This window comes from Pleurodeles waltl, chromosome 3_2 (genome assembly GCF_031143425.1).
Source record: "Pleurodeles waltl isolate 20211129_DDA chromosome 3_2, aPleWal1.hap1.20221129, whole genome shotgun sequence".
Lineage (NCBI taxonomy): Eukaryota > Metazoa > Chordata > Amphibia > Caudata > Salamandridae > Pleurodeles > Pleurodeles waltl.
Window position 1 is genome coordinate 5,151,412 of NC_090441.1, and position 24,416 is coordinate 5,175,827.

At 42.0% G+C, this 24,416-nt stretch overlaps 1 protein-coding gene across 1 annotated transcript in view; it reads left to right on the forward strand.

Moving 5' to 3' along the window:
* DHRS11 (dehydrogenase/reductase 11) overlaps nucleotides 1–24,416 on the forward strand; it is a 352,716-nt gene that overhangs the window by 270,614 nt on the left and 57,686 nt on the right. Inside the window, exon 4 of the mRNA XM_069226557.1 lies at nucleotides 17,399–17,528. Coding sequence (XP_069082658.1) covers nucleotides 17,399–17,528 — 130 coding nt within the window. The remainder of the gene's footprint in view (nucleotides 1–17,398; nucleotides 17,529–24,416) is intronic.

Consider the following 24,416-nt stretch of genomic DNA (forward strand, 5'->3'; position numbering starts at 1 on the left):
TGGAAAATGTGGAAATTCTAGTTGTTCGAATGAGCCACACGTTTTAAATATGAAACTTCCATTCACCTTGCAGACACTGTAGACCGAGATTTGGAGACTTTACTTAACATCTTTCTGCTGTGAACTCAAGGATGTTGGGTGCGCCTATAAAAACACTGCCTGTGCTCTCCTCTTTTAGAGTCATCCATCTTAAAAAACACATTGCATTTTGATTCTTCTACTGGAATTTCTCCAGACATTAAACACTGAACCACTCCCAAGAAGGCCATTCAGAGGCTGTGGATTTGCTGCAGCCTTTTTTCCTCACAAGGTGTGGCCATAGCCAAAACCCCTCAACATAATTATTTTATTACGGATAGTTTTCCGTTGTAGTGTTTCTTCCCGGTTTTATAATTGCGTTCTACTTGGGCATTTTCCTTTGAAGACCGAATTGATTATTGCGGGAAATGTGGCATTCGTTGATGGCTAGAAGCTACTAATTAGCTTTAACATTTAATTTAAAAAGTGGTAACATTTAATAACTATGAAAATTCGGTCTTTCTGTAAGTCTCTAGTTTTACATTTGAAATCCCCCAGAGAGAGAGAGTGCCATGGTTCTACAAAAGCAGTTGTCATTTCTAATTAAAGGTTCTGTTGTGCATGAACCAGACAAGCGAACAGGTGTTTCAGAGAATGAGCGATGCTTAATGTGTGCCGGTGGTTTCAGCTGGCGTGCACTGGCACTCATTCTTGGTGACTTAAATTGTATGGCGATGGATGAAAGAGCCATGAGGTTAAAGCAAGAATAGACAGGTTTGGGATTCAGCAAACCTAGCATTCAGCAGCACCGGCAGAGAGGGCTCGAGTAAAAAGTTAGCCCCCTGAAATTATAGGAAACACTGCGAAAAAGTGCATTTAAGATGTACACAACAATGAAAAACACGACCTAAATAGTGCATTTTTACAATGTCATCCGGGGTTACACATAAATTGTGCTCTTCGTGAGGGAAGACGAAGACTGATCTTGAGAAAAAAGACTCTTCGTTTAGAAATAAGGCAATGCAATATAGAGTTCTTAATCCTAATGGGTGGCTCCTTGTGAAAAATAAACAAGAGCAATACAAGCTTTCACAATCCTTAATAAAGAAATCCAGAAATTATATTCCAGTGCAAGTCCGTTTCCTGAGTGTGTGTTAATTCTGCTAATTACAAAGTCTCACTGGAATTTCCTTCTTGTAACAATGCTCGACGCTTTGTATACTACATTCCTGCAGTCTTATGTCTGCCTGTCTGTCTAGGTATGTTAACCAGTAGACCGATGACCTTTCATAACTATTTCTTTACACAATACAGAGTTTTGAAAAATAAAGAGCCCCTTTAAATTAAGATCCCCTCACAGTTATTACAACCTGGTGGTAGTCTATGTAAATTAATAACATAATATGATGTGCAAAAATCTGTGCTCACTTTATTGAAGTGTATAGAAAACTTCAGGGGTATGCCCACATAACCCCACTGCAACTGGGCCATAACATAAATACACATGTGTAAAATAGAGTGATAGTGGGACCAATAATCAAAAATTCATTGCCAAACCAGAGAATACTAATGACTCCAAGGCTAAAACAAAAAATTCCTTTAAACAAACAAGTTCCTTGTAAAACTACTTCAGAAAGTAAGTAGTCCATAGTCTTGTATACCATCTCCACCATCCATGTTTGTATCGAGCAGCATAATACGGTTATATTATACACACAATTATATTACAAACTTATATGTGAAACAATCAAACAACATTTAGCATGACACATAATTTGAAAAATAGTTTTGTTGTCTTCCAGTCACATTACAATACAGCTGTGTCCTCAATCTAAATGCAGTCCTTGTAGGAGGTAGTCCCTGCAGGGTGTGTGCGTGCTTCCAAGTGAGTGTGTTTACGTAAGAGAGAGCTTGAATTTGTGTGAATGGTTGTGTATATGTAGTGTGAATGAAAGTAAGGGTCAAATGGCATGTGATGTCTCTCCCGGTACTCCTACCATTTTGGTGAATTGACATTCATGACTGATTACTACAATAATCAGAATCCGTTGTAGCGTTCTCATTACCCAGTGAATACTGGGATTGTGACATTACCAAGGCGTCCAAAACATAATAGTAAACAGCAGTGCATCAATCAAATCAAAACAAAGCTTTTCATGATGACTTCCAGAACAGACCGCAGAAATCATATTGGTTTGAAAATGTACAGGCCCTAAAGACAAAAGTAGGACCATCTTCTATCTAACTGGTTTAGGAGCTCACTTCTTAATCAATTATTCCTTTAATGATTTAATAAACTTGAATAGTTCCATGGAGCTCCTGAATCTAATCATCCTGAAGCAATGTTTTCCTGTCCACCCGACTAGCCACATTTTTATTGGATTAATCACGTGAGACTGATAACCGCATGGTGTTCACTGCCCTGTTCGAATTTGATTTAAATCCTACTACTAACAAGGCAGCTCCTTTTCTTGTTGAAGAGTCAAATGTTTCCAACCCCTACTGTTTTTCTAGGTGTGATATTATCAGTTCTAGATTCTTAGATATCTTAGGGTTAGTCCAACAGTCTTTCCCCACATGGATGGAACTTCCAGGGCACGCACACAATTTCTGTATATTTTTTATCTACTTTTGAAATTAGGCCTTAGGTTCTGCCTTATTGCATAGGTTTGGGGTTCTAATTCGTTGCTCCATTCTCATTTTGGGTGTCCTGGTAATACTCTAGTCTCAGTCTTATTTTATACTGAGTGGTATTCACATACACAATGCTGTAACAGTACTACAAATGCATGGGTTCAGCACACTTAATAGGAGTGTGGATTACAAAGGTCAATATATCTTTTAATGTGCTTTCTAAACCCTGATAAAAAAAAAATATTTTCTCATCAAGCCAACCCACCCCTACCAATAAAAAATTAAAGGTGGTTAGATATCTTAATAAATCTTGATTGCCCTGTTTCAAAGTTAACTCATTATCAAGTGACAGAGTAAGGGACTACCAACGAATGCCTGCATTTATTTACAGATGACATAGAAATTGTACAACAATGGATCAATAGGTTCCACTAATGGAATACTTTAATTGTCAGCTTTATCTCTTGAGTACGACCAAACAAAAGCTACTTTAACGTTGTCATTTGGATATACTTTTTTCTTACTCAAAACAAGCAATTGACACAGATTAATGAATCAGTCTTTGGATTTCCTGTAAGTCTCTTGGGTGGTGCTAGACCTATGAGTGCTGCTAATGGATAGGTATGTTGCATTGCACTGAATTTGAATCTAGCAGCAAGGCCATATTTTCAGACTTTTAATGAACGTATCTTTTGTAACTTGCATACCACATAAAAATATTTTAAAGTTTGGAATAGCGTAGTATCTGAATCCATCACATAGGTTTGAATTATAACGTGGTCTAGGCATTCTCGACCACAGTGGCTAGTCTCTAAGCTTGCGGTCCAGTTCCAGTGGGAGTGGTGAAAGCATCCACACTTCTTTAAACCCACTGCAAACCTTACACAAACCACGTGTAGGTTAGGAGTAGACCTGGGGTAAAGGAAAGTGGAGCAAGAGAAAAACAGACACCTTGGATATCATCACACTGCCTGGCTGCAGAGGTGCCCTTGACCTACACTACAGGAGCATTGGTATTTGCTGAAACCCTTTGTATTTCCAACTTGCTATTCGGGAATGAAGTTTGAATTTAAATAAAATGTGATAGCCTTTTGTGGCTAAGATTATGTTCAATGTGACTGGTTGATAACGTGACGTGTTCTAATAACAATATAATATCTGTGCAAAAGAAGATTGCACTGACTCACTGTGCAGAAAGAATACAAGAGCAATACTTTCTTAATACTAATGGATGACTCCTTGTGCAAACAAAGTGCTGCATACGTGTTGTAATCCTAGTGGACGACCCCTGCTGTAAACAACAAGAGTGCAATGTAAGAGTTCACAACCATCAATGAGGAAATAGTATTCAAGTGCAAATCTACAGTCTTACATGAATGTTGCACTAAAATACTTCTCTGATTCCAGAGGTGTCTTTTGTCGACTTCCAAGAATACCAGGTTACACGTATTTCAAAATTTTAAACAGCACGCTTTCTGTATAAATATTGCCTAGTAAGGTTCACTATAGACCTTTAAGTACCTATATTCTAAGAATTCAAGATGGCTGCCACCATTTGGAAGTCTCCTGAGAGAATGGGACATTTAGTCCTTCTCGTCTTCACTCAGGGATACATGTGTTCAGGAGATTCGGAGTAGTGTGTCTCCACGCAGTACCGGCACAAAGGTAAGCACATTCTGACAGTTTGTGCAAGTGACACTGTTGGGATATTTGTTCTACAAAAAGAAGTTTTAAAAAGTGCTGCCTAAAAGTGTTTCTCTGTCCACCCCACTAATGGGATGGGATATTACTAGCACAGAGATCTGTGAAAGATATGTATGCAGACGAGCCATTGTTACTGGCAGGTAGCTCTGTCTTTTCTTGCCCCCACTACCAAATAGTGCTAAAAGATATAACCAAACGAGAAGAGGATGTTTTTATTGATGTATGTTTTGATTCTTCTTTTTGGAGGGCCTTTGTATTTTGTCAGATCTCAACATATGGGGAAAATGTGTACTAAATTCACAATTCCATTATTGAATGTTCTAATAGTACTTAAAGCAAATATCAAGTTGATAGATTATTATCTCATACTTGTACCTATGTGAAAGAGCCATGAAATGAATTAAACATGCTTTAAATTGTTGTATCTAACATTGTTGAGAGGCACTTTGTATTACCTTTACTATGTGAAATTAAGCAGTTCTTAATATTTACTTCCTGCTCTCAAGACTACATCAAAATGTAATTACTAGCAAGAGCAGATGAACAATGTCCATCTGGTTCTTGGACGCATATGGCATTAAGGGCCCGATTACGAGTGTTGCGGTCTGGACCTCCGCCTATGCAGCGGTCCGACTGCCACATTACAACCCTAGCGGTCAGACCGCCAGGATCTCAGATCCGGGTGGTCTAGAGGATGGTGGCGGTCCTAATCGGCCAGAGCAGCGCTGCCCTGGGGATTATGACCTCGTTCTCTGCCAGAAGTTTCATGGCGGTAACACTGCTATGAAAAGGCTGGTGGAGAACGGATGTAGGGGGCCACGGGCATGGGCAGTGCAGGGCCCCCTTGGTCAGCACCCTCACAACATTCACTGCAGGCTACAGCATTGCCACCGGCTCGATTACAAGCCGGAGAAAATGCTGTAGCCTGTTTCCCGCTAGGCCAGTGGGCGGAAACTCAGGTTTCCGCCTGCTGACCTAGCAGGAGACTCTTAATACCACGTGGGCGGCGGACACCCTGTCTGGAGCTTGGCGTACGAGCTTTTCCGTCTGTCAAACTCGTGATAGAACCTTAGTGTATTAAGTCGATATGTCTGGAAGTTTGAACGTTTTTGGGGTAGTTGGATGATGCATGAAGAGTGCAGTGGAGTGGAGGGTAACAGGTGTTTGAGAAAGTTGGAGACTGAATAAATAGAAATTGGGTTTTCTGATCCAAAGATTGGCCTTGTGTTTCTTATATATAGCTTTGATACAAGCTAGTTTCATGTGGCTGTGCCAAGCGAATGTGTAGTATGTTTGCTGAACTGTGTTAAATCAACTATGTAGCAGGTTGTACATCATACATCCTACCTTCTCCTGTTGCAGAGACAGGAGGAACTCCGACTTGCCTATAGTGCAAGGGGGGGTTGTCAGGGTCTGCCTGCATTCATCCAGAGAACATAGGACGTCCACATGAGGGTCTTCTCATGTCTGTGGGTTTTTCTCTGTAGTTTTTGGTCCTGGCACATTTGTTTTAGTCAGGTGGTGCAGCAGGGTAGGGCCTCTCACAGGGTTTGTCCAGCTGCAAGACCTATGTGGTGCATTGAGCAGCAGCACATTTAGGACGCTGAGGATACCTCATATTGTCTGGCTTGTTCCCACTTGTCGCTTAAGTTCGTTCAGAAGCCTCCCGTCCCTGCACCTTTGTTTTTATCCTCTGAAGTTCCCTCGGGGTTTGGAAGTTCTTTTCGGTACATGTGGTTGGTGGTTTTCACTTTGTTGCTCCTACACCCTCAATCCTCTTTGCAGGATCCTGACTACCTTCTTCCTCGTGACGCCTCTCTGGTTATCTTCTCAGCTTTCAGCAGAATATTACACTGTTGTCGCATGATCGCAATTTATGCACATTTACTTAAAAGTACTGGAGGTATTCCATCAGAATGAATATTACTTCTCTCATTTCACATTCCGCTCTAGGTGGAAGGGGCAAAAATAAACACATTTTGTTTTTCCTGGGCTACCCTTGGTTTCGCACTGAGCTGGACAGTGTGTAATGTTGGAAACTGAGTGCTGCATTTCTTGGACCGAACATAATTATTGGTACATTAGAGAGCACCTTGTGATTTGTCAATAATGCATTTGCCCACGAAGGAAGGCATTTAACAATGCCAATGTCGAGATGCACACCCAAGGGATAATTACATTTCAGAATTAGAAAGTTGGCCGGGGTTGGATCGCAGGCTGTTGCTTCCTGAAGGAACGTCATTTTGTTGTCCCAGGGACCCAGGGTGTATTGTTTCATCTTGTTTTTTTGGAAAACACTTCTAATGGAATTATCAATATGATTCAAGAGGAGAAGAACGGATCGATAAGTCTCCACCGGCAGCTTCAGTACCATTTCAGTGTGTGAATGACCTTCAACCTTCATCACGAAAACCGGTGTAAATTGGGATTCTGCAGTATAATTTCTTCTTGGCATCACTACTGCAGTGTTTCTGGCAGGACAACAAAACATGTACTTGTACCTGGCAGCTGGCCGGGTAACTGAACCAGTTCTGTGCCTGCTCTGGTCTCGGGGTGCACTGAAGACTGTCTGCGGCTCCATACATGTACTTCCCTTGTGCCTGCTAATTTTGAAGACTGGAATATTTCCCGAGGCGTGTTCTTGCACGCACTCACCCACGCGCACACACACACACACACACACTCCTCCTCCTCTCTGGTTCATGCTCCGATCACGTGCTCAGCAAGGTTGCACGAATCGAGGGTTAATGTTTTCTTGTTTTAGTCATGTGTTTCACGCGCTTAAAGCAAGGTGAAAATCTCTCCCTTTCACACGATAATACAGAAAAGGTAACCAGTAAAAACACCTGCCAACTCCAAACACAGTCTTCCATTTTTAAGGCCGTGAATGAAACGTATGTTTTCTCGTGTGTAGCTCCTAAATATCTGAACTTTTTATCCCAACTTTTTGTGGGAGTATATTCTAGCTCGAGCGTCGTTTTAGATATTTGATATATCTCAAACCTAGCTCCCAGTACCATTCAAGGTCTCTAAAAAACTTTTTTTTGTCATCCAAGTACCATTCAAGGTCTCTAAATAGAACTATTTTTTGTTACAACATGAAAATGATGTGGTTTACGTAAAGCAATGTCTGGCTTTGGATCTGTATTAGAAAATACAGAATGCAACAGGGAGAGTAGGAAAAAATTATTGTGAAGAAATAGAGCCTTTTTCAAAAACAGATATTAGAAATTAAATTTCGATTTATTGTATTGTTCTCGAAGTGTAGTTTTTTTTGCATGGTTTGTGTTAGATCCATTTTGTGTAATTTATTTTTTTCCCAAAATGTTTATGCGGGGTTATCCTCCTTTCCCCATTCTTCTATTCATGTTGTAAATCCACCCTACATTCCTTTAATCAAAATATGGCTCCTCTAAACTCGAACCACAGCATGGAATGTCTCCTTTCTTCCTCTTCCCTTTTTATCTTTGGATTTAATTTCCCATACGTTTTTTTTCATACTTTATTTGCTATTCTTTGTTTCACTGTGTGACATATGCACCCTACTGCAATGCCGTAATATAATGCGCTGATACTGCGAAAGGTAAGTGGATTACAGCTCGTCATCAGTCTGATCAGTTTTTATTTACATTCCTTTCTACTTTTGTGTGCAGTGTTAACAATACATATGTGTTGTGGAGCTCTTTTTAGGTATTGTCTTTTTTGTGATGCTTGTGTCCTGTTTTGTACTTTTCATGGTCTGGTGAATACCAAACCAGATTTTTTTGAGTAAAATATTAAGTCGCTTGTACCACTGAAACAGGTGCAATTTCAAATCAATCACAGTCATATAAATGAGGACAAATTAGTATAAAGTTGTCTCGATTCTCATAAAGAGATCACAGTACTCTTCTGTAAGTTGTTTCGAAGTGGACAGAAGCATGTTTGCAATATGTCTGAGCTGTATTCTGCCCTGCACTAGCTTAAATCACACAAGTCTACCATTTTGCTACACCTACAGATGGTTCCCATAAAACACTGCAATCAGGTTAAAGTAGAAAGATAGAATATATTAGCTTGTTAATTTCTCAAGATCATTTGTACCTATTGAAGCCCTTAGACACTGCTGTTTGCCTGGTCATCTTGGACAGAGTAATGACGATATCAGATGTTTCCAACTGCACTCTAGCCTGATTTGGCTCTTTACCAAAAAGTTAAGTTAGGCCCAGTCTCGGATTGGCAAGTGGGCAGTCAGGCATCGGCCGATGTGCCTGAGGCCAGTTAATGGGCCGTTTTTTCGGTCTGTCTAACAGTGCAACCTGCTTTGGCGCTCTGAGGCGCCACCGAGTGCACACCGTGAAAGCCTGTTATACTAGCTTTTATATGCAAATACTGAACCTGTCTCCATCAAATGATGTCAGGCAGCCGGCTAATTGTCATAGGCTGAATGACAATGGGCTGCTCCGGATGCCCCCTCCAACTCTCTCCAGGTGTGACAGAGCTTCCCATGGTAAGCAGTTACCACTTGCTTTGCAGAGGACTGGGGCGGGGGGAGGACCTGAGAGTTGGGTAGTGGGGGTTGGTAGGAGGCAGGGAGGGAACTCTGCAGTTTATTTTTGTCCCCTCCCCTCCGTGGAACAGGGTGAGATAAATTAGTCTTTGCTGTTCTTCTTTGCCTGCCCCATATCCTCCTGCAGTCAACAGGGAGAGGTTGTGGCCTTAGTGGACTTTGAAACTGAGAAACCGTGTTTAAGTCCCAGCATCAGCTCAGCATCCTGTGATCCTGGGCAAATCACATCATTCACCTGAGCCTCCAAATAAATTAATCAGACCTTCTGTATTGTTATCTGGTGCTTTTGTAAAGCTCCCCAACACTCCTGTGTCAAGATTATGCTATATAAAAGTGTGTGGAAAGTGACACTATGCATATTTATTTTTGTACTTATACACTAGCATCATTCCATTTGTTAGAACTTACGCATGATGATACCTGCAAGTAAAAAAAAAAATAACAATGTGCCTTTTACCAGTCTCTGAACACTACAGGACCTCTCTTAAGTAGTGTAAAAGTACTGCACATATCTGAAAGCCATGGGTGAGTGTAAAAGGCCTAAGGATGAAGAGGACTCTCAGGGTGAGAAATATTCCTAGAAAACCCAAGAGAATAATGTGGAATAATTTTGTTTCTAGTCTTGACAAAAGTTACAGGCCCTATAAGGTTTAAAATACTTTTAGTACCGCAAATGTTTATGAACATTAGCGCTATGCTCCTAACTAAACAGTGTTTTCCGAAAGTTTGCGATCTGCGCATGTGGGCCACTTTTTTTTTAACTGCCTGGGCCTAATTGTGGCCCCAATCCAATCCTGGCTAGGCCCATCCCATTCTGAAGATACAAACTCAGATTGTCGGGTTCCCCCATCAGTTTGTACCCTCTCCAACATTTTAAACTATTTACCGCTTGAGGTGTTATGTTCCAGAGTAGCAGGCCCATTAAAAGACCTTGCCATCCCAGAAAACCTGCACTATTGAGCGAAATTGATTATGCCACCAGGCACAATATTCTTAGTTTCAGCTGACGCAGTGGCCAACACGATTGTATTCTTTTGTGTTACTGTTTGTAAACTGTCATTGTACAAAGGTCCGAAGGGACAAGAGTTTAGTAAATCATGTCTTGTCGCCGGGTTCCATTAGGTGAGTAAGTCTAGTTATTTGCAGTAGAAGCAAAGACTACAATGCCCAGAAATCAATATGTCATCACATAAAAGCCTAAGGCTGGGCCTACATGTGAAGCAGCAAACTACCAATGTATGTTTTTTTTTTTTTTAATCAATGTATGTAGTAATTACATTTATTATTTGTCGAACAAAATGAGTCATATGTTCACTTGAATGACCACAAAATCTCCTTTAATAGCTGGACAGTGTGCCAGGCCATGTGTGACACCCTCAGCTAGTCATGGCTTTGTAGCCAGCATTACTCTGCATGCTGGAATTTTTAAGGCTATAGTGTGAATGTTTATAGCAAAACTAAATGTTTCTTAATGCAACATGCTTCAGGCTAGAAAGGCAGACTGTGCTGAGCGTATCACGTGACAGATCTGATGTAAAATGGAGGGAAGCCGTTCCGGCAATATGTGACAATAATTAGGTTTAACACAGACAGGTTGTTTCCAAAGTTGTGCAACCCTATTCTGTTTTGCCTATTGTAATTGCTTGTGTTATAACCTTTTAATTTAAATTTCAACTTTTCAAAATGATTTTCTCATTACATTTACTATAACTATGTGTAAAATTGCGCCTCCGCTGTAAAACTGGTGTTACAGCCACATGGTGGTATGGGGGTAAACCATGTTAAATAGGCAAACATATAGCTAGGCCTTGATGGACTGCCATTAAAATGTAAGTTGTATTTATGTAAACACACCAAAAAGACATTTGAGGGGTGGGGACACAATGACCACTTTAGAAACGTGAAAATGGAGCTGCTAGCAACGCATAGAAATACCTGTGAAATACCAGTGTTTAAGGACAGAAGCCTCCGGGGTACATTGAAGTGCACTGAATGGGTTATTGACAGGTTGAGCTCACACCTGGTAGTTCTTAAGAAATGCCTGTGTTTGCAGGGGGTGGGGAGCAGGGTAGGACTGACATATAGGGCAATATGGCGGATCCACAAACGCTGGTCTGACAGGATGGGTGGGTCTTTTTTTGGCTGTTAGTGGGCCTGTTTTATGTCTTCTACGCCGGTGTTTACTGTTTATTTGATTGATAATACCACAAGCATTGCCTGCAGCAAGCACAAATCCATGCAGTTTGCCGTACCTTGCAAAACGCCTATTCAGTGTAAGTTTACAAGTTAAAAACGACCTGGATTTGCGTATTTGCAAATGTGGGACACTTTTTTGTCTCCAATACCAACCCTCGTGGGAAGCGGCTCTCACTTTGAAGACCGGCATTGGTTTTCGCCATCAGACTTTCATGCAGCGCTAGTGAGAGAAAGGCATAAAAAGGTGAAAAAAGATAAAAGAAATATAGAGAAACACTGACAAAGTGAGAAAGGAGGGATGGAAAAGAACCTGCAGGAATACGACAAAGAGGCAGGAATTGTAGGGTGAAGCAAAACTAGGCAGCTGGGTCTCTACAAGTATTATTTATGTTTTGAGTTTACAACAAGCTATTACACACAATATTTTTTGTGCTCCCTAGAAGTGATTCTCCATCTTACGAGGCGTGGCTCCCACGTTTCCCAGGTACATGGGTGATGTGCGGCTTCAGTCCAGTTTTAAAAAAATCTTTATTTGAGTTCTGGGACTTGCAGTCCTGTTTCATATTATACTGTAATAACTAAGACTACAAGTCCCAAAAGTCAAAGAAAACTAGCATTTGCAATGCAATGGGTCTCGTGTTTGCTCAAGTTATAGCTGCTAACGTTATAAATCCCTAACTGGACTTTTCTTGTCACTTAAATTGAAAATGAAAAGTAAAACAGTTGACATAAGTTAGCCATTTCAGAGTGCCACGGCTGCCCTGAGCATGAGTGCGAAGGAGTGAGACAAAAGGAAAAACGTTTGCTCATAGTCAAATGTATCAGAAAACGTGCAACTATCCATGTAACAGGTTCGATGTCCAAGGCGGTAATCAAACTGCCCCAAGGAGGGACAAACTTAAAGCATTTACCAATGATGATAAAGGATTTTTGAAAGGCAAGCGCACGAGCGAGTGATAGTGATGGGCGTGCAGTGGGCGTGGTTAAAAGCTTCGACAGATACACAGGTCAGAGTGCTTGCGCGCTCGACCTAAAAACTTGGACTGGATCAGCTCATTACACATGGACCTACTAAACTTGGCAGGGCTGCAGGTTGAGGCATTCGAGATTATCTCCCTTCAAGGAGTATATGGCACAGGCAAGCTGCAACCTAGAGTGCCTTGGCTTTACCAGCCAGAAACGTAAAGAATGGTAAAGCAGAGGTACAATTGTTTTCTAGGAGGCTTGCCCAGAAGTTGAAGCATGATCATGAACAAACTGTGTTCCAGGCTCCCGTCATATGATATAGCCCTACACAAGTGCCTTAGCCGGTGTGGTGTTATCCCCATCCACCCACACAGCTGCCAGCTAACACCAGGTCGTAAGGATCACCTTTGCTACCAAGCATCCCTGTGTTTTACCAAGGAGCATGCTGCTTGCTTGGGCTTGTAGTCCAATACTTATATACTTATATTTAAGAAGGAAAAGGCAAAATGACAAGTCACACAAGCCAAGCGCTGTTCGCTAAATAACCAGATTTGGCTGAAGGTGACTCATATTCACATTTGATCATTTGTCAGTCGTACGACCAGGACTATCAAAGCAGTCCGGGTCGGCTTTAGGGAGGCGCAACCTGTTTGGCTGCAGTGGGCACTGACCTGGAAGGGTGGGTACTGACCGCGGAGGAGGGGGGAGTGCTATGTTTAGCAGTAACACAATTTTAAAAGCCCCTGCTGCAGAGTTCCTTGTGTCAGCTTTCAGGCTGCAATAAAAATGTCAAGATAACTCTTGTGACTAATATTCCTGCTAGGGAGAGAGAGATCAGAGTTTTTTTTAGAGACAGTTTTGACTCGCAATAAAGTAGTGCAGAGGATTAATACACCTGTTGCAAAGAACAGATCTGAATTTTATGTGGATAGATGAGTAGATTAGAAAAGCCAGTCTTTACCAGCACTTTAAAACAAATGTGAGAGAGTGGCTATGGAGCGATGAGGGGCACTTTTACCGGGTCAGAGTGAGAGAATCTGACGAAGAGGTCAATATGGGAGGGGGGCAAAAAAGATTGGCCGCCCTCAGGGATAAAGCCACTCCTGGCAGCAGTACCATGGTGCTGTAACAATTTTCAGAATGGGGGTGCTACCATCAATGTTACATTACTGAAGTCACAGGGATTGTGAAAAATCCAAACATCACACGAAGAACAAGTATAGCAAATGATCCATGCCGGTCCTGTCGAAGAGTGTTAAGGGTGTGGTATGTAGTCAGTGGTGCAATTTTGGAGCACACTGTTGAAAATGTCAAAGCATGGTCAAAAAGCCAGGTCTTAAGGTGTTTCCTGAAAGATAGAAGGTCACCGGTCAGGCGGTGGTGGAGTGGTAGGGAGTTCCAGGTCTTTGCGGCGAGGTAGGAGAATGATCTTCCTCCGGTGGTCGTGCAGCAGATGTGAGGAACGGAGGCGAGGGCCTGGTTGGCGGAGCGAAGGTTGCGGGTCGGGGTGTGAAAGGTGAGTCTGTCGTTGAGGTAGGTCGGACCTGTGTTGTGGATGGCCTTGTGGGCGTGGATGAGGATTTTGAAAGTGATCCTCTTCGATACTGGTAGCCAATGTAGGTCTCTGAGATGGGAGGAGATGTGGTCGCAGCGTGGAATGTCCAGAATGAGGTGTGCGGATGCGTTCTGGATTCTTTGCAGTTTTGTCTGGAGTTTGTTTGTTATTCCTGCATGTAGGGCGTTTCGTAATCCAATCGGCTACTGACCAAGGCGTGGGTGACGGTCTTCCTGGTTTCGATGGGAATCCACTTGAAGATTCTGCAGAGCAGGCGGAGGGTGTAGTAGCAGGAAGAGGCGATGGCATTGATCTGCGGAGTCATGCTGAGTGTGGAATCCAAGATGACGCCCAGGTTGCGTGCGTGGGTGGTGAGTGAGGGTGCAGATCCTAGGGAGGTGGGCCACCAGGAGTCGCTCCAGGCTGAGGGGTTGGTGCCGAAGATGAGTAATTCTGTCTTGTCTGTGTTTAGCCTTAGGTGGCTAGCTTCCATCCAGCTGGCTATGGCGTGGAGTCCGTTGTGGATGTTGTCCTTAGCAGTGGTGGGATCATTCGTGAGGGAGATGATGAGCTGAGTGTCATCGGAGTAGGAGACTATGTTGATGTGGTGTGTTCATGCGATGTCGCTGAGGGGGGGCCATGTAAACGTTGAAAAGTGTGGGGCTGAGTGAAGATCCTTGAGGGACGCCACAGTTGATATTGGAGGCTTCTGTTAGGAACGGCGGGAGGCGAACTCTTTGGGTCCTGTCCATGAGAAACGATGAGATCCAGTCCAGGGCTTTGTCACGGATTCCAGCGTTGTGGAGGCGTGTGCGGAGAATGTGATGGCATACTGTGTTGAAAGCTGCGGAGAGGTCCAGGAGAATGAGTGCTGCTGTTTCTCCTTTGTCTAGCACGGTCCTGATGTCGTCTGTTGCAGCAATGAGTGCGGTCTCAGTGCTGTGGTTTTTGCGGAATCCGGATTGGGAGGCCTCAAGTGCCTTGTTGTCTTCCAGGAACCGGGAAGTTGATTATTCACTATTTTTTCGATGACCTTGGCTGGGTAGGGGAGGAGGGAGATCGGTCGGTAGGTCTTGGGATCGTCAGGGTCTGCCTTAGGTTTCTTTAGCATGGCGTTGATTTCTGCGTGCTTCCATCTCTCTGGGAAGGTGGCTGATTCGAAGGAGCTGTTGATGGTGTGGCAGAGATGGGGGCGATGATGGTGTTGGCTTTGTTGAAGATGTGGTGTGGACAGGGGTCCGATGGAGATCCAGAGTGGATGGTGGCCATGGTGTTTGCGGTGTCTTCTGTGTTGACCGGGGTCCAGGTGTGGAGGAGGTGGGTGTTTTTTGGAGCGTGGGGTTCAGAGGTGTTCTAGTTAGCTGGTGGGATTTGGAGTTGAAGCTGTTGTGGATTTCTTCTATATTTCAATGGAAGTGGGATGCGAGTGAGTTGCAGAGCTCCTGTGATGGCGGGGGTTTGTTGGAGCATGCCTTCGGGGTGGTTAGATCTTGGATGATGCTGAAGAGTTTTTGGTGTTGTGGGTGTTGGTGTCGATGCGGTTTTTGAAGTGGGTCCTTTTGACGGTGCGTATCAATTGGTGATGTCTGCGTAAGGCCTCCTTGTTCATTGTTCACGGATATTGGCAGGCAGCTCCTCAGGTTACAGTCTTAGTATGTTTAGGCTGCCGGTTGCCCCTTCCCTGTTTTGCATGGCTATGCCGAGCTGCCCCTGCATTTTATTCTATTTTTGTTGTTTTAAGTATTTATAATGCATATGATGGTTATGATTTCATATGCAGTTTGTATGATCGTTCTTATGAGCTTAGGGTGCTGTTTTATCTTTTTATTATGTTTTTGTATTGTATACGTTTCGTGTACTTTTGTGGTTGAAAAAAACAAATAAAGTATGTATTGGCGGTAGCTTTTCTTCAGCCAGCTAGCATATTACGCTGTGTGATGTTTTGCGTAGGTCTGTTGTGTAGCAAGCGTGTGTTTCTTGGTCACAGTTACTAAAGATCAACAAGAAATAAATGTACTTATGAAGGCGAATACTCGATTCGATGTTGCACAAACAGCAATTTACAGAGAACAGATCTGCAAGTCACAGCAGGAGTCGTGGGTAACTCTAAACCAGAGATGGAGGCTGTCAACCTTGTGCCCTCTCACTCAACGTGACATTCAGTGCAATGTGGAAAAACCTGAAGAACGGGTAGAGAACATACTGAAAACATTAAATACTCTGCTGGCCAGGTCAGGTGCAGGGATTTCCAGAGCTCCAGGCACATTGACATTTTGTCGTTTGGCACTTCCCGTCCCCTAGCAACTTTGTTGCAGTCTGTAGAGGCGGCGTAGCGTAGCACCTGTCTTGCTTTTACTTTAACTAGTTTACCACATATTAGTTAATGGCAAAGCTTAATTGTGGGCTAAATTCATCTCTGGCGGGTTCTATAGGTGCATTGATTCAAAACTGCTAAATCCTTGATGATTAACATGTTACATAGGTGCCAGAATGTAACTGGCAAAATAGTGTGCATAAAGTCATCCATTTTTAGGATCCTTAGTAGGGTTTTTATTAGGCTAATTTAATTACATGTTTTTGGCAGTTGAGAGTAGGACGATTTTACGAGGAAGAACAAATGTAATAATTTTTCTAGATATTCACGTCTGTAAATATAATTGTTTGTCCAGTGGTGTTTTTCATATTTATAAGTGGTGGAAATTCAGTTCAATAAAACTACGCCTGTTTTCCTTAGATCTACTCCTTAGATGCGACAGCCACAGTAGTAGAGCATATTCTTGTAGTCACTGCTCAGGTCCCTGGGAGTATAAGTAAGGCAGTGTGGATGGATCTTTTTCAAGATCTTGTATGCCAGATGTTCTCTGCAGTTGTTGGCCTCGCCACTGGCTTCTTTATCTACCTATGATCACCAATACTTATGCTTAGAGTGGGCTACAGGCCTCCCCTGCACATGACTCGGAGCCTTTCTTGTCTGTTTCAGCTTTATAGTCCTGATAGGTGATGCTCCTATTTATTTCTTTGTCCCGCCAAGAGGAATGTTTTATTCTGAGCATTGTTAGATTAGCTGAGTTGGATCATTTCATCAGGAAACAATTTTTCCTTTTTCATCTTTTATAGCATTTTATTTACTTTTTTAGTCTGGCACTTCTTCTTTCTCTTGTGTGTCCGTATTTCATTGCCCCTTCTGACCCTCCCTTTTTGCTGTGTTGGGTCCCCGTTGCTCCCATCCACCTCCTGCTGCGATCTCCTGCCACTCTTTCTTTACCCCATTAGCCCTATTGCTCCAGCAAAACCTCCTCCTGCCTCATCATCTCCACCCTGTCTCATTGCTTATCACTTCCCCGCCATCCCTGCCGGCTGCTCGCATATTCCTCACATTGTCTTCCATTTTGTCTCTTTCGCACTGGTGGCTGCTGCTATGGGCACAGTAAACTCTGCTCATCCCCACTCCCCCGGGCATCATCTCATCCCCACTCTGTCATTACCATCTATTCCCCATGTCCTCACTCATCCTTGTCCCTTTCATCTCTGCCTCGCCTCCTCTCACCACCTCATCCTTTTGCTCCTTTAAAAAAAAAAAATAGGAAAAACCACTTTTGCCAATGCTTGTTTTATATGGCAGCATATGTTTGTTTAAGGGAGTAAAGCAGGCCATCAAGCTACCCTACTGGTGGCCTGACTGTAGTACAATCGAGTAGCACAGTTGTTTGTTTTTGCAGATGGAAAACATACCGACTTAATTGATGACCAAAAATCTTTTGCTCCATCTTTTCTAGTGTCCTTGGCCACATCTTCCAGACCAGGAGTACATCTCATTTTTACAGCTCCACAAAGCATGCCTTGAAAGCGCTTACTGAAGGGGTGCGCCAGGAACTGAGAGAGGCCAAAAGCCACATACGAGTGACAGTAAGTGCATGGGAACTATGTTACAAAAGTTTTTTTTTCTTCTTTTTTTTACCTTAGCAGACCCATAGTCTGTGGGGACATAATGCAACAAAGAGATATTTGTTTATATAGTGCACAGTAGCCAAAAGCAATATAGACATGTTCAACGATGGAAACAAGGGGGAGGTAAAGTGAAATAGTAAGACAATGGGGAGACAAGCAGGCCAATGGGCATTACAAGCTGGGGTCCAGCACCCGGAGGGTATATGAGTTGCTGAAGAGTCTTCAGGTCCTTCGTAAGAGAAAGAGGGAGGGAGCTTGTTGGATTTGGGTGAGGATGAAGTTCCAAAATCCTAGTAGCATGGCAAGCGAAGGTTTGGGGTTTTAGTTTCTTTCTCAAGCCTGATGAGGTGGCTGCTGTGAGTGTTGGTTATCCCACCTGGGAACTTGATCTTGTCTGGCAAATACATTGTTTCCATGCAAGTCATGGTTTTCCACTAAGCGTCTCTACTTGACCTGTAGTCACATTCATCTGGGAGTTCTCCTTGCCGTTGTGCATTATGTGGTATGGTTCTTGTCAACTGAAATTACATAGCAAGGAAACCTCAATAATAAGTCTGTAATTTGAACAGTTTTTTGAGTATTCATGGGCCCTAAAACTAACACACGAACAAGCAGTCTGAAGTCTATGCAACAGGTTTCTTCAGTTTTTTTCTTCAGTTCATATCAACTCTTTGGAAGGAATTGTGGTCAGGAGATGTTAGGATGTAAGGAATAATATCCTGTAGACATTTTATGTACAACCGCTTCAGTGGCCAGCCTCTGAACCAGAGGTTGCATGAGAGTTACATTAGAAACAATAGGTTAAACATACTATAATGTGGTAAATCTCAAAATGCCTGGATTACCCAGACTGACAAAAGAAGATCTGAAGCAGGCACAATTGTATGACTCCAGACAGCTGAGGCATTGAACACCAAGAAACCAGAGCATTAAAGAAATACCAAACCCTTAATTTATTGGGACGATTTCATTTGCCCTACCTGGTATGAGGCACTCGCAAAACTTCCTCAAGGTAACCTTAAAAATGATATTTCAAAAGTACTGTCACAGTAGAGCTGGAACGTACAGTTGTATGTCCGTTGAAATGGGCAGAAAAGGGATCCAGAATATTTTGTTAGTCCTTGATTTTTTTTTTTCACCATGTAACACTCAGCCCTTTCCAACCAAAGATCAGAAAGTATCCAGCATAGCAAAAGAGTTGTGGGGAAGTATTTTGACCATTGTGGATTGCCAGGAATGAATCACTGAGATCAAGGCGCTGATTTTAAATTCAAACTTATAAGATCGATGTTGAAGCCTGTGGAACAAAATTCAATGCCTTCATGCCTATTTGAAATCTAAGACTATGGAAGAAAAAATATAAAAATCAACACTGCAAAATGATTAATGAAGCATATGCCTAACTGTGCGAGAATATAAACAACCACCAGAAGAATAAGTATTAAAAGTATAATCTCAAAGATTTCCCAATGCCCTGAACATGATTAAGCCAGGACCAGCTGCTCTTGCATCTAACCTCAACGTATGATTAATTTTATTCAACTCTCACACACTATCTCTAGTCTTGTATCTGTTTATGAATGATAAGGGAAGTATTAGGAATATATAAACAACATTTGAATCCTACTGCTAAACAGATACCACCCTTTGCCTATATGATCACATCCAACCTCATCCTATTTTGCAAAATGACATTTCTTAGAACCTCTAACTGGTCGGAGACTAATCCTAATGCAACAGCTGATGCATTTGAAACCTACACCATTACTTGAACGTTCTTCTTGACTTCACAGACTGCCTGTCCAACCCCATACATAGCGAAGAAGATAGAGAAGAAATTACTCCTTTCAGAAATGGAACGTTGCAGCCTCTCTATGAGAAAGTCTACTGGTGGTGTGATGAATTGCAGGAACCACATAAGCAATGCCTGCCCGGTCTTTAGGAAGACAGTAGTTTGCTTGCTTTCCATCCACACACAGAATATACACCATGTTCAGCATTTGGATCATAGCAGATGTAAATGACTCTGGCTGCTCTTCTTAAGAGGGTTAAGTGATATGTAATATTCACTGCACCCTACAGTAATGCCATGTCTTCTAAAACATTCCACGGACAGATTAAGCAAGGTGAATAGGTGGGGCTGTCGAGCATTCATCTGGATTTTACAGTTCAGGATGCTCCACAGGATATTCTGTGGGATATGGATAACAATCTTATTTGCCTTGCCCTTAAAGTACAGATCTAAGCAAGGCTTCCTCTTTACTGGGGGACACAGGAATCATTTGCATCCCCTCTTGGGAGTCTGTAGGCAAGTGAGTGCAGAGCCAGCAAGGTCAAAGATTCCAGTCCTTTTGGTTACCTTCCGACAGATATAGACTCTCAATCTCGAGGAGGCACCACAAAGAGATCCAAAGCAAGAGACTTGTGGTAAAGATGGATGACCAGACCCAAAGAGGGACCTGGTAGCAAGTTACTAGTCAATCAGCTGGGACAGAGGTGGTAGAGATGAGAAGAGGAGATTGTATCTTGTAGTTGCACCGGTGCATGTAGCAAATACTTTACATGTGATATTGGGCTGATGCAGCACAACTGCTCTAGGACCAGGCAGCATGCAAGAGACTGGATGTACAGCTGAGGCAAACTGGTGGGTTTCAAGAGGTGCAGTGCATGGTGGCACTGGCTGGAGTGGATTCAAGCAGGGGGTTCTCAACACTTCACTGCAGTGTTGGTGATCAACAGAACCTGGAAAGGTTCCTTCCAGCATGACTGCAGACTTCCATTGATGGACTATCACAAACACCCAGCTTCCAGGCTTTAGGTTTATCATTACTGAAACCGGGGGACACCTACTGAATCATTATTGGAATCCAGGGACCCCCCACTGAGTAGTGATCTAAAGCTGGGGGCCTAATCTGTTAATATTATTTAATTTTCTAAGCAGTTGCGGACCCCTGAGGAGGCTTCACAAACCCCAAGGTTTCCCTGGACCACAGGGTGGGAACCACTGGTGTAGAGTATAATATAATATAGTGGAGCGGTGTACAGTGGAGTGGTATACAGTGTAGTGGCGTGCAGTGGCATTGAGTGGAATAGAGTGGAGTGGCATTGAGTGGAATAGTATAGAGTTTAGGGGCATAAAGTTGAGTGGCGTACAGTGGAATAGCATACAGTGGAGTTGTGCAGAGAGCAGTGGTGTAAAGTGGAGTGGTGTAGAATGGAGTTGCGTAGAATGGAATAGAATAGATTGGAATGGCATACAGTGGAGTGACAGAGTGAAATGGTATAGAGTTGAGTGGCATGTAATAGTGTGGAGTGGCATTGAGTGAAACAGCATAGAGTGGAATGGCATAGAGCAGCGTGGCATTGAGTGAAGTGGTGTATAGTGGGATGGTGCACAATAGAGTGGCATAGAGTGGAAAAGCATTGAGTGGAGTGGAGAAGTGTAGCATAGAGAGGTGTAGAGTATAATATTGTATAGTGGAGTGGTGTACAGGGTAGTGGTATATAGTGTAGTGGCGTACACTGCAATGGTGTAGAATAGAGTGGAGTGGCATAAAGTGGAGTGGCATTGAGTGGCAGAGTTGAGTGGCGTGCAGTTGAATAGCGTGCAGGGGCATACAGTGGAGTTGCGCAGAGGGCAGTGGTATACAGTGGAGTGGCATACACTGGAGTGATGAAGAGTTAAATAGCGTGGAGTGACATAAAGTGTAATGCCGTACAGTGGAATGGCATATAGTGTCTCAAAGTCAAGTGTGGAATAGCGTAGAGTGCAGTGGCATACAGCAGCGTGGCACAGAGTGGACTTGCGTACAGTAGAATAGCGTGGAGCGGCCTAGTGTGTAGTGGCATAGAGTGGAGTGGCGTACAGTAGAGTGGCATAGAGTCCAGTGGTGTTGAGTGAAATACTGTAAACTGGATCAGTTTGGAGTGGTGTACAGTGGATAGGCGTACAGTGGAGTGCTTAGAGTGTAATATTGTAGCATGGAGTGGTGTGGAGTGGAGTGGTATTGAGTGGAATGCCATAGAGTGGAGTGGCTTAGAGAGTTGTAGAGTCGAGTGGCATAGACTTGAATAGCATAAGGTGGATTGGCGTAGGAAGTAAGGGCATGTAGTGGCGTATGGTGTAGTATAGTGCAAAGAGATGTAGCGTAAAAGTGAACGGATGTAGATGAAATTTGGCAGGAATATAGATTAAGGGATGGAAAGGATCATTTTTGGTATTAGTTGTAAATTAGTTAGGTACTATTATTATAGTTATAAGTGACAAAACAGTTATATATTGTGCCACAGTGTACAGTGGTAACTTCGCCGTACATGCAGACCACTAGGCAGTATATCATTGGCAAATGGTTGCCTTTAAGAGGCAGCTGTGTTCTCGGTTATATATATATATATATATAGTTGGTTTTCTTATCGTTCCATACCTAATTCCACTTTATTAAAGTCCAGAGTATCACTCTTGTACCTGCAAAGGTACAAGTTTCAGAAAAAATAAAATAAATATGTAAAAAAGACCCAGTACTCAGTACTCTATTTGTGAATTAGTATAATACAGTGTATTTTCCAATTTTTTAAATATATATATATATATATATATATATATATACATATATATATATTTTTTTTTTAATTAAGTACTGCCGTACTTCGTAGGTGTTACCATGGTGCGCTTACCTTTTTTTGAAAATAATATGTAGAAATATATAAATACATTTTCCTATCCATTACCACTTTAATAAAGTGGCAAAAGGTAAAGAAAAAAAAACATTAATTACCTTTATCTAAGGCTCTAACAAAAACCACAACCAAAGGGTGGGAAAAAACATTGTTGCCTTTTACATTTGTAAAGGTAACCATTAGCCAGTCATATACTGCCTTGTCATTGGCATGTGCCATGAAATACACAGTGTACAAAAAGCAATAGGTCTGCAAATTTTGTGAAAATTCATCAAACGGGTGCAAAGTTATTAACATGCAAAAATCTGAGAAATTCCTATTTCCTGCCATTCTGTGAAATATATTTATATCTGGATCAAAAGCAACGTACACGTTCGCTCAGAACAGATCTGCAGTGTGGAAAACAGGTTTAGTGCTAAAGCATCTCATGACGGGTTTTGGCCAGGAACTGGCCTTCATCATAAAACAAAACATGGCAGACTAATCCTAACATAAACACTAGTGACATAGAAAAAGGACTCAGTGACATAAAGGTTCACATAAAACTCTCAGGATCGGTGCCATATTGGAATAATTCCAAATCACATAAAAACTTATACAAAAAGAACTGATGTTTCATTTAAATGAAGAATTTCCCAAGTCCAGTAAATGGAGTACATATTTCACATGACATGTTATCTCAGGGGAAGGTGCACATGCAAATTTAAATATTCTAAAATTAATAACTCATGAAGGTCATTTGAATAACATGCTGTAACAGCACCTCATGCAAATAATATACATGGCATATAGAATACTATTTCACAAAGGGAGAAGCAACAATCTTTCACAGATTCAGCTTGTGCGAATCTGTCATAATGTACATTATAATCATATAGCTTATGCATAATTTTTTTAGGAATCCAGAAAAGAACATTTTCATTTTAACATTTTAATCTCACTGTTTCTATCATGTAACTATGTAGATCCAGGCTGTTTCAGGAGAGGCTATCCAACAGAAAAATGAAAGTGTATGCCAAAGTGACTGTCTCCTAAATATGATAGCAACTATTGAATGCAAATGGTGCATACATTATAAATTAAAGAGAGAGCATACAATTCACTGTCTGCAGATATTAGAGTGCACAGCAACCAATAAAGCCCTAAAAGACATACTCTAATCAAATGCCCATTACCTATTTAAATCACAAAGTGAATGTGGTATACAATAATATTTTCGGCCCGAGCCAATACAAACATAAATGGCCAATCTTGTCAAAAAAACAGGAGGATTATCTTATTGTTCATATGTTGTGCAGACACCCAAATGTGAGTCAGAAAAAAGGGTAGGGGATTCCTGTCCCAGTTATCCACCACAGCATCTTGTGATCCACTTCCTTTCTGCCTAAAATCAAATCAAACATATGTACACATTAAAAATCATGACAGAATCCGGATGTCCGGACAGAGAAAGCTTAATAACAAACTGTATTAAATCATCACGCAAATGCACCTTTAGTTCTTCTTCTGTATTGAGACCCCAGGGACTTTTGGTTTCTTGGTCAATAATGCCTCTAGATTCTTACCATCTAAGTATCTGTGTTCTGTTGCCTCACCTGGCATGGTACCTGTTTGATGGCCTTCCAATTGCAAGGAGTGAACAAGATCTTTTCTTTGGTCTGTTTAACCAAATTTTACTCACCGGCTTGATACCTTTGTCATGGAAGGGGTCGTTAGTACATCCTATCCATAAAAACTGCCCAAAGAATGACATAAAAACATCTGGGCCATTGCACTGATCTTTACTGAAGACAAGCTGTTGGCAAAATTCTTACTCCTAAAAGTATATGAATGGGTAAGCAATAACAATTTTTTGCTTCCAGGGACTCAAATATGTTTCTGCCCTGCATGCTGTACAATATATAACATCTTAGCACTAACCATACTAGTGAACAAAGCACACCTCCTTTATGGACTACGGCTTGGTTTTTTGATAAATTGAACTGCAGTTTACTGTAGAAGAAACTGGCGGACACAGGCATAGAGCGGGTGCTAGTACATCCTATTATTATCTTACATACAGACACTTGGACAAGGTTCACTCTGTGCAGCAAGAAGTTGGTCTGAAAATTTTATATTCAAAAAGGGATAAAACAGGGCTGCAAATTTGTACCACTATTATTTTCTCTA